Raw genomic sequence first — 12,898 nt, forward strand, 5'->3', positions numbered from 1 at the left:
CTTTCTGAAGGTAAACACACCTTCCTCCTGCTCCACTTTCTGCCTTCCACTGGCACTACATACTAATCTTTTGTCTTTCATCGAGAACATATTCAGGAGTCTCACTCACCCTGGTGGCTCCCCTGGCCACAACCATCGCTTCTTCTCCAGTCTCCATCACCTCATGCTTCTCACCCCTTCCCCTTATACCTCTCCTCAAAGGTAGGCTGAGCTCCTGAATACTAAACTATGCAGCCCAGATAAATTTCTCTGTCGTTCCTGCTTCAATCACCTTCCTTCCCACCTTAGAATACTCCAACTGTTTCTTCCTATCTATAGGGCACAAGCCTCTTCTTCCCCCCTTTGCCACCTGTCCTGCATACAGAGTGACTTCTTGACTGTGACCTTGTGAAACACAGGTGACACAGGACTGTTGGATCTTCCTATCTGGAGAAAGCCTGTGGTGACCCTATAGAAGCATTAACGCCGGGTGCTGGCTACTGAACCGGCTGGGCACCAGCAGGACCTGCCTCTGGGGTTTGTGGGTCCGTAAGAGTTCAGTGCTCACTTGAGAAGACAAGGAAAAAGGGATGCATGCTCATCTTCAAGCGAGGCAACAGGGTCAGAAGTGGAGGGAGGGAAAGTGACAGGTGAGGGGTGCCTCACAACGGGCTAGGCAATTACATTCGCCACTGTTCCCCCAGCCCCGCAAAGAGGGCATTACCAGCGCCCTCCCTCGCCTGCTTCAGCGAGGGCAGGCACCATGCCCACAGGCACACATCCAGTCAGGGGCAGGGCCAGTATTCCAACTCTGGTTTTATTCTCTCTTATGTATAGAAATAGAAAAAGTCCAGATACTACAAGAAAGGAAGTGAAGCCAACACTCTGTCTCATCGCGCTCTTTTCCTCTTCCCGGGCTCCATGAGAGGTGGTCCCCTTCCACAGGAACAGTGAAACACAGGTAAAATGGTTGCACGCCAGGGACGGGATGCTGGCTTACGTCCAAAGGCTAAATCTGACCTGTGCGGCCAGTTCCGATTCTGACTGCCTTGGTCTGGTTTTCCAGTGCCTACTATGTCCCATTAGGTCATTTTAAGTTCTAACAGTTAACATTTATGAAGCTCTGACTATGTGCTAGGCATGTTTTAAGTGCATCACATCTAACATCTCATCTAAGAATTAAGGCTCGGGGTAAATAATGACCTGAGCTGTGTGGGAATTTATGGTTTTATATAAGACACAAGTGAAATGTTTAATGGAATAAAACATTCTTAATGCTGTACCTTTTCATTCTTTGCTTCAGTGTCCAGTTCAGCTATTTTAGCCCATTTCTGCCAGAAATTCGGGTCATCTAAGGAAATATCTGTTCTGTTTCCTGAAGCCACAAAGCTAGCCTGTGAAGAAGAGTTAAAACGTTGTGCTTGAGCAAAGTACAAATTAAGAAGATACTATGTGATTTTAAATGCAGCAGAAACTCAAACACAGTCTCCAAAATGAATGTGAGTGAAAATCTCAAAGTTGATGTTCCTCTTTTTTAAAAGTTTGGGTTAGATAATTACAAATTCATTACAGGATCATTTTTTTAAACTTAAACTTGGGAGACAGAAGACAAGCCCTGCAAGACAATGGAAATGTGTTACTTGAGGCCTAGTTCCCTGTGAAAGAATTAATTCTTAAAACTTCCCTCAGTTTAGCCGTTACCACACGTTGGCTACAGAAAGGGCACTGGGTGGGCAATATGAGGTGGACAAAGGTAAGCAGAGGCTGCAAAGCACAAAATGTGCTGCTGACAACAGCCCACATTAGTGACCAAACAGCAGATTCAATCAGACAGGTCACAGAGCTCGAGGGGCCCCGCGGTCAGGGAAACCTGAGAGCGATCTGATAAGCAGTCTGATGAGCTGATTCTAAACCCAGAGCCCTGCAAGGCACAGGAAAGAGGAGCCTAGACTGGGGGCGGGGATTCCTTTGTGAAATCTTATTTTCTCGTCAAATGAACAAAACACGTGCTGGAGTTGGAGGACTGGAGAGTTCACTGGAATACGGATCAGGGAGTGCTCTGCAAAGGAGTCCAGGTCTGGGCTTCGGAGCAGCCTTTGTGCGCAGTGAACAGTGCACACGCAAGCTCAGGTGCCTAGCCTGCCCACTGGACACCAGCTCCCCAAGGTGAGAGGCTTTCTTTCTGTAGCTTCTGACTCATTACTGACACACTCTCTAAGAACTTGCATCTTCAGTGACACAGAATAAATGTGCAGCCAGACAATCTCAATGGTTTGTATTTAGAGAATCAGAAGCCTGGATCACGAGGTCAGAGCATAAACAATTTTCTTCTCACTCCCCCCAACACAAACTCTGGAGAGAAGGTCCCATACCTTGGCAAAAGTGGACCCCTTCCCTTCAGACTGGATGGTGATAGTGTGCGTTCGCCTCTGCAGAATCTGGTCTATGTCTTCTTCACAGAACTTGGAGCCTTCATCTTCCTCATCCATCAAGGCTCCATAAGCACCTTTCCGGAGCAAGTCCTCTACCTCCATTTTTGAAAGCTGTTGTACCTGGACAGGTCACCAAAGGCTACTCAAAAAGTGGAAAATGCAGAGGAAAAAAGCAGCCTCAAATCCGGCCACTGTGACTCAGTACACAGCTCCTTGACTAACTGCACACATCAGAAGAATAAAGACACGGACAATAGCTTTAGAGAATGAAGACCCAGAAAAAGACACTTGAGAGAACTACGGAGAGGGCAGGCAGACAATCCTGGATAGGGAGCTCCGGAATAAAACCCAGCACATGGTCCAACGGCCTAACATTCTTTGGGACATTGGTTATTATCAAATGTCACAAGCCATTATAACTATGCTCCATTGAAGAGGATGCACTTAATGTTTATTTTATATTTTTGTTTGAGTCTGTATCTTTAAAAACCTCCAGATGTACCAAACAAGCTAAAGAATAATGATTTCTTCATTATTAAATAAATACATGAGTATTGGAAATGATGTCATTTCTTAACTGAAGAAAGGATGCTGTGCCAAGTGTGATCTTCCCAATTGCTTGTTGAAAACAGGAAATGGGAGTTCAAAACACCCCTTCCTGGTTCTAATTAAGAATCTGGTTCTCTTTACATCAATCACAAGAGGGAATTCCATGACTCGCAGCACTGGTGATGTGAAGTATGACACTTAGCGGCACATGCACAGCTAAGAGGACACAGACCATCTGGACTAAAGACGACTCATTTAGAAAGTTTTAATTTCCAACCTTTGATGCCCCGAGCCCAGAGATTAAGGAGATGTTCCGCTTTGTTTGCCTATACTTTAATACAATTTAAGAATCTTAACTGCAATTTATCCCCCCAGAGGGGAAAAAAGATTTTAGGAACAGCCATATTTCAAGCTGCTAAGCTATTCATCTATTTATTCACTGACCATCACACATTGAATATCTTTAATATGCCAAGGGCCATTAGGGACCTTGGGGATATAGATAAAATTCGTTCCATCACACCCCTGGAGGAGTGCAAATTCTGGAGTACGAGATAAAGCGTGGGGACAATAGACTGAATTCAGAGTTAAGAGTATTAAGATCTCCTGACTTCTAATGGGCACTGGAAAAAGCTCTGTTTACTGAAATGTTACTGCATGTTGGGCAACCCTACCACATAACTGTCCCTGTAGATTTCCTTTATTGATTTATCAAATGCAGAGAGCCGATCCTGAATTACCCTCCACTGCAGAGAATTACCTAGCAAAGTGTTGCACCCTGACTCAGTTCAGTGAAAATTAATCTCAAAACAGCTGTAGGAAGGAAGAATCTAGAGAGGCCCCAGCTGTGTGACAACTGCTGAGGGCCCCAGAGCAGGCGCCGCCATACTCACCCCGTTGGTGCCGCCCTTTCGGTTGATGTCCTGAAGAACAGCCTTGTCCAGACCCAGCTTCAGGCTGGCCTTGTCAAACATCTCTCGCTCATAGGAGTTCCGAGTAATGAGGCGATACACCTTCACGGCCTTACTCTGGCCTATCCGGTGACAACGGGCCTGAGCCTGGGAAGGAAGGAGGGTCATGTACGTCATGTCACCAGACACAATGGCAGTGGCCCGAAGACTAGGGAAATGCTTAAATTCCACGTGCTATAAGTGGTCAGATCTCACAGTTATGAGCCATGGGACGGATTTAGGAACAGAATTCACCCAAATGTCAGCTGTCCTTTCAAGGTCACTTGTTGCATCACCCACTATTTACTGAGTGACTGCCACGTGCCAGGGTAACGTGCTGAGAAGAACATGGTTCACTCCTCTCCCTGGCCTGTGACCTTTGTGGAGGCACTCAATCCCAGGTGCTGTCCTGCTCTTTTGGGAAATGCCTCAGAGTTGGGAGCACCACTTTTTAATTTTTTGTCATTTTATTATAGAAAATGCCACACACAAACTCAGAGAAAAGTATAATGACCTCTTAGGGACAATCCTGTTTCATCTTTACTGTGCCTCCACCCTCCAAGATCATTACGAAGCAAATCTGAGGCAGCATACTGTTTCTTCCTTACGCAGCTCAGTGTGCATTTCTAAAGATAAGAACTTCTACAAGACACATTACCATTGCCATACTGTAAAAAATTAGGACCCAGTCTGTTCCAATTTCCCCACTTATCTCATACATATTTTTGAAAGCTTGCTTGTTGGGACCAGGATGCAAATACGCACCATACATTGTAAGTGGCTGATACTCCCTGCCTTCGATCTCTTTTTTTCAAATGCAATTAATTTTTTGAAGACATCAGATATCTGTCTTACAGTTTCTCAAAGTCTACATTTTGCCTTCTTCATTCTGGCTATGTCATGGATTAGGTCCCTCAGTTCCTTATATCTCCACTAAACTAGAAATTTTATCTTGAGACTTCATCAGGCTGAGATCTCATTTTTGGCAAGTGTACTTTATGGGTAGTGTTACATTTCCATCAAGGGTCACATGATGTCTGATTGCCTTTATTTTGAACGGATGGTCAGCACCTAGATTAATTCATTAGGGGTTACAATTCCCCTCATCAAATTTTTTATTTACCCTGACATACAGTTCATATAGGAGAGATAAGCTAAATGTTTAATTCTTTCTATTTATTTAATCAGTTTCCAAAATAATACCCTCCAAAAGTGATCAAGGAAGATTTTTATTATTACTTTTAAAAGGAACACAATAAAGTTGCATTTAAATATATACCCAATGTTTTACTGGCACTGCTCTCACTACTTTTATTACTGTTCAAAAAGGGCCCGGGAGAACCTCTTCAAGTTGCCTCCTGAGTTCTTTTGACACAATCCAGTCAACTATGGGAAGGAGGAAGACTGGAATAAGCTCTGGCGTTAGAACAGGATGAGCTCATGGTTAGCATGCATGTGTGTATACACATGCATAGAGACAAAGGAAGAGACACAGGCATGTCTGTGTTCAAGTCTGCATGTTCCATCAAGGGCCAGTGGTCTCTAATAGCTCCTTGCTTTCTGTATGATAACATGTGTCATGCTCCTCTTGGACACTTCCTACCCAGAACTGGACTCAGCCACGTTTTTCAAGGAGTCCTAGTTCCTTTCATTGGGAATGGCAGTTAGAGACAACAATCTGGGTGCTCTAGAGGTGCTCACTGCTACAAGGTTAGTCATTGTTTCCAGGCCTTTTCAATGGGCAAAAACAGAAGTGTTTGTGTGTATACAGTATATAGAGCCACATGCATGTATAAGACAAAATGCATCAGGAGACCACACTGATATTTTAAATTCAATTTTAGAACTATGAGATTTACATTTAATTTGCCATATATCTATATCGCCTTTTAACAATGTTTAGAAGTTCAGTTCTTTGATCACAACAATGTCATCACTCATTAGGTTTACCCCACAATATAGGCAACAGTGTCAGAGAAACAGCACCATTATAATCTTCCCAAAACACAATTACCAAAAGCTATGTAAAATATTTGTTTCCTCCCATTCAGGGTTATATCCCACTGAGCATGCACACTCAAATTACAGTGTTTTAAATACACACTTGCAGGTAGGTTTCTTTTTCACAGTCAGCAATTTCAAAACTACTTTGTGTGTACACTAAAACTGAGCAAATTAGTACACATATTAACATTAATAGGAATCAGTGTTTTCATTGTTGAAAAGGAAATGATGAATATGAAACCAAGAAAAACTAGAATAACTTTGTGGTGTTAAAATGGATTTGGAGGTATCAGTATTAACTCAAGGTCAGGTGTGTGCATGTGTGTATATAAACCTGCATACAGACAGACATAGAAATAGGTGTGGATATATGTATATATCCATGCTTAAGGTTCTGTACATACACATATGTATGAAAGCATGTTGTATATGTATGTACATTCATATTCTGTGTGTATGTGTTCCAGCCATGTTCACTGAGAGGATCAAGAAGCAATGGCATACCAGTGGCTGAGGACACAACTAACGCTCAGATCTTGGTTTCTAAATACCGTTGTTCATAAAACAGAACAAAGGCATGTTAGAGAAATGGTTAACTCTGGGGCTGGGGTAGACAAAGTATAAGATGAGCCTGAAACATATTACTGTGTCAGAATACAAGGAAGTACTCAAAGAATGATGGACACGTATCACAATAATACTGAAACTCGAGGAGGCTACCCCTGGCTAAATCTAGGACTATTTCAACATCAACATAAATACACACTGCAATGGAATATAGCCCACTGAATAAAAAAGAACCCATGAGAACATGCTGACATAAATAAATTCGAGAAAAGGGAAAACTCTCCTATTTATAGTGGAATGCAACCAACAAAATGTAGGGTGACAGAAAACACCTCTTTGTAACCATCATAGCGATGACTGATTCAGGCCAGAGTAATCAATGGAAACTAAAATAATGGACGAAACTGATGAAGAGCAGGACATTCACATAGTCTCAAAGTATCTGTCCAAAATTGCTTATTAGTTTCAAAGGGGAAAAAAAGCAACTTACGTGGAAAAATCTGGCAGACACCACTTAACTAAGAGACCAAAGTCTGTGTTACTGGACAACACCAAGTTTCTCTTGCTGTGCCATACCGAGAAGGGCACGCCACTCCCCTGGTATTACTACACCCGAATCCAGTCCTGAGGGACACAAACATAAACCGAGGGACAGCCTACGAAACACAGGCCTGTATACTCTTCAAAAGCATCGAGGTCATAAAAGGAAAAGAAAAATTGAGGAACCGATTCACAATAAAGGAAACTAAAGAGACAGGAGAATTTTATGCAAAGGGTGACCCTGGATTAGATCTCAGGGGGAATAGAAAGGACAGCGAGGGAAACGACAAAACCTGAATGTAGACTATGGACTGAGGACAGTATCCTCATTTCCTGATTCTGAGAACTGAACTATGTTTATGTAAGAGAATGCCCCAGCACTTGGGACATATACACCAAAGCACTTAAGGGGCAACTTACTCTCAATGGTTCACACAGAAAACGGTGTGTGCGCGTGTGCGTGTGCACGTCTGCGTGTGCACTCACAGAGACAGAGGAGAGGGCCCCAAAGGGCCAAAGCAGGGAAGTCAATGGGGCGAGTTGTAAGCAGCTGGTGCATATGGACAAAGGGTGTACAGAAGTTGCAAACTGAAATTATATAAAAATGACAATATAAAAATTATTAAATATAAACATTTGAATGAATTTGTCTTTTGGGGTTATGCTGTTTACTTGATATACAGACAGATCAACTGTTTCATTCTGCTTTAGAATTTCAGGAATTTATTTCTCTCTACATTAATTTAACTGCAATGAAGGGGGTGGGAAAGAAAAAAACCAGACCCAGTGACTTTGGAAAACAGTCTTTTGATTAGGTACTCTAAGACTAAAGACCACAAAAAACACTAAAGTCTGATATTATAGGTTGGTAAATTTACTTTCCACAGAATGCGGGTTAGCAATTCTGAAACTAGTATTCTATTCTTATGTGTTTACTAGGATTGAACATGAGTAAACAGTTTGTTATGATAATGAGATCCAGGCTTCCCACAGCCAGGGAAAGGAGTTACACGTAAAGAGGAGGGGAAGACTAGAAAGAGTTCTGTGGTGTTGGACTGGAATCGAAAACCTCACAGTGGATGGACAGAAAAGGATTAAATACAGATGTGTGATATGAGCATGTGTGCTAGTAGTACACATACATGTAGTTCCCAGCTCTGCCTGCTCTCAGAGTCTAGAAGCAATAATACTCCAGTAGCAATGGGCATGCCTAGTAGCCAAATCTTAGTTTCTAAATGCCTTCTGCGAATAAAAGGAACCAGGGACCCTGGGAGAAACGGTCAATTCCATGGCTATGGCAGGAAAAATGGGACATGAACCTGAACACTTTGTGGTGTTAGAAAGTAAGAGAAATGCTCAAAAACCAATGGGAGCCTCTAAAACGACACAGGAGCCAATCTGAAGGACTTCCAAGTGACCAAATATAAACAGTAAATTAAATAATGAGAGGAATGAATCATAACCCACAAAATAAAATGAATATCCTTGAGTCTATACTGCTATAAATAAAGAAATGGTGGGCAAAGGTCAACTGCTCTTTATAGTAGAATCCCAATTAATAAATATAGAAGGAGTGACTGAAACAGAAAATTACCATTAGCCAAACACCATAATCATAATTATGAGGCAAAACTATTGATGGATACTAATAAAATCAATAGGCAAAAGTATGAGAAACAGGTTCTTTTGAGTCTCAAATTATCTCCGCCCAAGATATTAATTTCACAGGTAAAAATAGATACTTTACAGTGGAGAAACCCAGCAGATCCCACTCAAGCAAGTAACCAAGGTTAACATCACAAATAAGACATACTGACATCATGTACCCTCAATATATACAGAAAAGGTCATAACATCACTTCTATGATAGTCTTGCCCAAAATGCATAACTTCAAAATCCGATCAGAAGAAAACATCAAGCAAACACAATTGGAGACATTCTAGAAAACAGCTAGTCAGTATCCTTCAAAAGTGTCAAGGTCATGAAAGACAAAGAAAGACAGAAGCTGTTACAGATGGGAGCAGGTCAAGGAGCCATGACTTCTAAAGGAAATGTTAAGATCCAAAATAGAATCCCAGACCAGAAAAAGAGAACTTGTAGGAAACTGAAGGAATATGAAGAAGGTCTGTAGATAATCAATGATAATTTCCTGGTTTCAATAATTATATTATGGTTATATAAAATATTCGTATTAAGGGAAGCTGGGTGAAGAGTCCTAGAACTCTGCACTTACTCTGCAACACTGTTAAAGTTTAAAATGATTGCAGGCTTAATTTTGTTGAATAATGCTATAAAATACTTAGGATGGTTCCAAAGGCAAACAGACAAGACATATTTGGAAAACTAGCTTCTATCCCTGTTACTTCCACCCCGTTTCCTCACTCCCTTTATAGGTAACCACTTAAAAGTGAAGTTCTGATTGTTTATTTTCCCATTGGCGGGGGCAGGGGCGGGGAGGAGAAGAGACAGTCTGTTTAGATAAACGCTAGCATGCTATGCACACTTTTTCCACCTCACTTTTTCCACCCAACACTACATTCAGAAGCCTGTAGCAATATTTCCCATTCCTTTATATTATGGTTTAATCAATCAGTCTTCTATTATTGGATCACTAAGTTGTTTAGTCTTTGGCTATGACAATTAGTTGCCAGGCTTTCTTTCTGTATCTTCAGTGGTAGTAAATCTTTAGTCTTAGGGGAAGATTTGATGGATAACTCTGGTAAGTAAATAAAGGAAGGAGTCAAGCTAAGTAATATATGGTAAGGAATCCTTAAAGCAGCAACAATATGTGGTCGTAAGTGCTGCCACTGATTTTCTTTTTCTGGCTCATCTACTACTGAGAGGAAATTACAAGAGGAAGTTTAAGAAATGTTCTGAGCAAAGGTCTAATAAGGGGAGCTCTGCAGACATCGTTAATGACCTCTTTGGTATCCACATTCCCTTTCTTCCTCACTACCAGAACCCTGATTCTTGCAGAGGGCAGCAATGTGTTCAACTGAAACCACTTCCGGCCTCCCAGGGACGGCAAGGTAATACAGCTCTAGGCCGTGCGATGCAGCAGAAGTCTACTGGGGATATCTGGGAAGCTTCTGCACTCCTGAAAAATGCACTGCACCTTCCTGCCTGGGACATAAAGGGTCCGCTTTGGAACCAAGAGGATGTAAACCACATTCACTGAGGATGGTGGAGCAGACAGAAGGAACCTGGGACTCGGATGACACTATGAAGTCACCTCAACAGTCTTGGACTACACACCTCTGGACTTCCTGTTAACTGAAGAAAACAAACCTTTGTTTTGGGGGCCACTGTCACAAGCAGCTAAATGATACCAGGAGATAAACATACACTCTACCAAGGTAACTTACCTGAAAAGCACCAACATGAGACCTGTCACATTTGGAAGACTTGTTATTTTGCAGTCAAGTTTTAAAGTTAATTGTATATTCCTAAATTTTCTAATCAGAACTCACAAAAAAACATGGTCAAGAGAGAAACATTCAGAACTAGGGCAGCCACTGAGATGAAGTCCAAATAAAATCCACCAGCGAGGTGTAAACACAGAACCCCAGAGCATAAACCAGCAGGGGCAGCGGAGCTGCCCGCACACAGGGAAAATTACAGAGCTCTAGTGCGCGCCAGCACGACCTGCAGGCCCAGTTTATTCTTCAGTTTTTAATATGTTTGAGGTGAACAAAGGCCTACGAGAAACAAGTAGTGGTGTTCAGATCCCCGTGACTGCAGTGGGAAGAAAGGGGGAGTACAGCACGTGATTGCCCAAACGGCGAGAGATTTCTAATTCAGGCCTTTAATTTACTACTGTCACTTTCAAGTCCGGAGCTTGGCAAAACATTACACCGTATCTTTACAATCGTGTGAAAATAAAATGGCTGGTACAAACAACCAAGCATAACGTTGATTCCTCTCTTGACCCTTATGGTGCTTTTTCACATCACTAGCTCTGTTACATTTAAAAAGTACATTTTCTTTAATGCTTTAAAGTACTAATTGTTTCTTGATGAAAAATCTGCATAATCAGAGTTTAAAAAAAATCACTACAGTGCCATGGGAACCCAACCACTTTCAGCATGCTGGTATAATGTCCGAACCCAGCTTCTATGCACAAGCATTTCATTTCAGGCCCAGCACTTTCACATTTCTCTGGCCGATCTACAAGTCTGCCTATGCAGGTTTAAGTTTTATGCAATTGCCGCTCTCCGCCACTTCCACCCACTCATGCAGAGGAGGAAGCGGGCCCTCTGCAGCATGAGTCAGGGAGCACTGAGGAGTGGCCTTGCATTTTGCAGACCTACATTGGGAATCTGAAATTTCTACCTCCAGATTCATTCCTTGAGGAAAGGTGTCATCCCCTCTGAAAACGTAAAATGTCTTTGGGAAATGGGATATGTGCCCACCGACGTAAAACCACTATTTGAACTTTGTGATTCAACTTACATCACCCAAACCAAAGTCCTGAGCACCGCTGCTCCCCCAGGGCCTGACCTGGTGTCTAGGGCTCAATAAACGTGTCAATACGTCACTGAACAGCTGGCTGAGAACAGGAAGGAGAGAGGAGATGACACGGAAAAGGATGCTTTGGGGCAGCATAAGAAAAGGAGCAGGGAGTGAAAGAGAAAGGACGCTGAAAAGAGGGGCAGCAGAGCACTCAAAAGGACCCTGACTCAGCGTATGTGGGGCTGACGCTGCCAGGGAGTGCCTGGCCCACCTGCAGCAGGGGTGCGCTTAGGCGCATGCCCACCTTAAGCGGTCACACCTTTTATTCCCTCTGTCTGAAACACTATTCCACTGACCTTATTATTTAAGGTCCTTCCCCATCCTTTAGGTCTCTGCTCAGATGTCATTATCTTTAAGAAGGCTTTCTAGCCCTGACTGGTATAGCTAAGTTGGTTGGGCATCAGCCCACAAAGCAAAAGATTGCCAGTTCAATTCCCGGTCAGGATGCTTAGGAGAGGCAACGGATCAATATTTCTCTCTCACATTGATGTTTCTCTTCCTGTCTTTCTCCCTCCCTTCCCTTCCAAAATTCTTGAACAACAACAAAAAAGGCTTCCCAGATGATTTTCTAAATCAGGGCACCCAGAGCCCATCATGACCCTCTTCTCTGTTTTATTTCTTTGCACTAAGTATTGCTATCTGTAACTCATACACTTTTCCTTGTTTACAGATACAATGCCACACAATTTGGTTTACAATGAATGACTTCCCCCTGCCACGTTTTAGTCAATTATCACCAATTTAATAATTTAAAGGACTGGTTTTTCAACTAGTAAAGTGCTTTCTTCAAATAAAATGTTATTTGGAAACTCATTAAATGAAAAAGACAAAGCAGAATGACTCCATAGAAGGTGGTGGCCAAGGAAGCGGCCCCGGCCCTCACTGACCGAGCTCCCTCTCCCCGCCTCCCTTCCCTAGGGTACCTGCTCAGTTTGTGAACCAGCAGCCTCCAAACTACCTTCTTCAGTCCATGTCATGAAAAATGTGGTGGGGCAGCTACGGCTCTCCCGACCCTCCACTCACACTCGAGTGTCAGCAGATGTCCCAAGGTGCACTTAGCATGAAGTTCATCGTTAGTGGTAACAGATGGAAATCTATATTCTAAATGATCTTCTTGACAAGTCAGAATCTCTTTGGCTGACTTATTATCCAATCTGGTCATTGTTTTTACTTTCAGAGTAGATGAAGAACTCTAAACCAGAAATGTTAGCTCTGCCATTTTCTTGAGTGTTTATGAATGCTTTTTAAATATATTAACTTCAAACTCTGTAATAACTTCAGTCTCTGCAATTATCTTTTAAAGCCAACATTATTTAATTTGGTTAAGACTAGATAACATAATCTGCAAATCCACTTACAAGGGC

General features: G+C 42.4%; 1 protein-coding gene across 1 annotated transcript in view; it reads right to left on the minus strand.

Moving 5' to 3' along the window:
- The window catches only part of CHD6 (chromodomain helicase DNA binding protein 6), a 169,322-nt gene that overhangs the window by 51,241 nt on the left and 105,183 nt on the right, over positions 1–12,898 (minus strand). Inside the window, exons 18-20 of the mRNA XM_028525117.2 lie at positions 3,854–4,018; positions 2,352–2,531; positions 1,263–1,373 (exon numbers count right to left, since the gene is read on the minus strand). Of these exons, the coding sequence (XP_028380918.1) occupies positions 1,263–1,373; positions 2,352–2,531; positions 3,854–4,018 (456 nt within the window). The remainder of the gene's footprint in view (positions 1–1,262; positions 1,374–2,351; positions 2,532–3,853; positions 4,019–12,898) is intronic.

This window comes from Phyllostomus discolor, chromosome 9, assembly GCF_004126475.2.
Source record: "Phyllostomus discolor isolate MPI-MPIP mPhyDis1 chromosome 9, mPhyDis1.pri.v3, whole genome shotgun sequence".
In the NCBI taxonomy this organism is placed as follows: Eukaryota; Metazoa; Chordata; class Mammalia; order Chiroptera; family Phyllostomidae; genus Phyllostomus; species Phyllostomus discolor.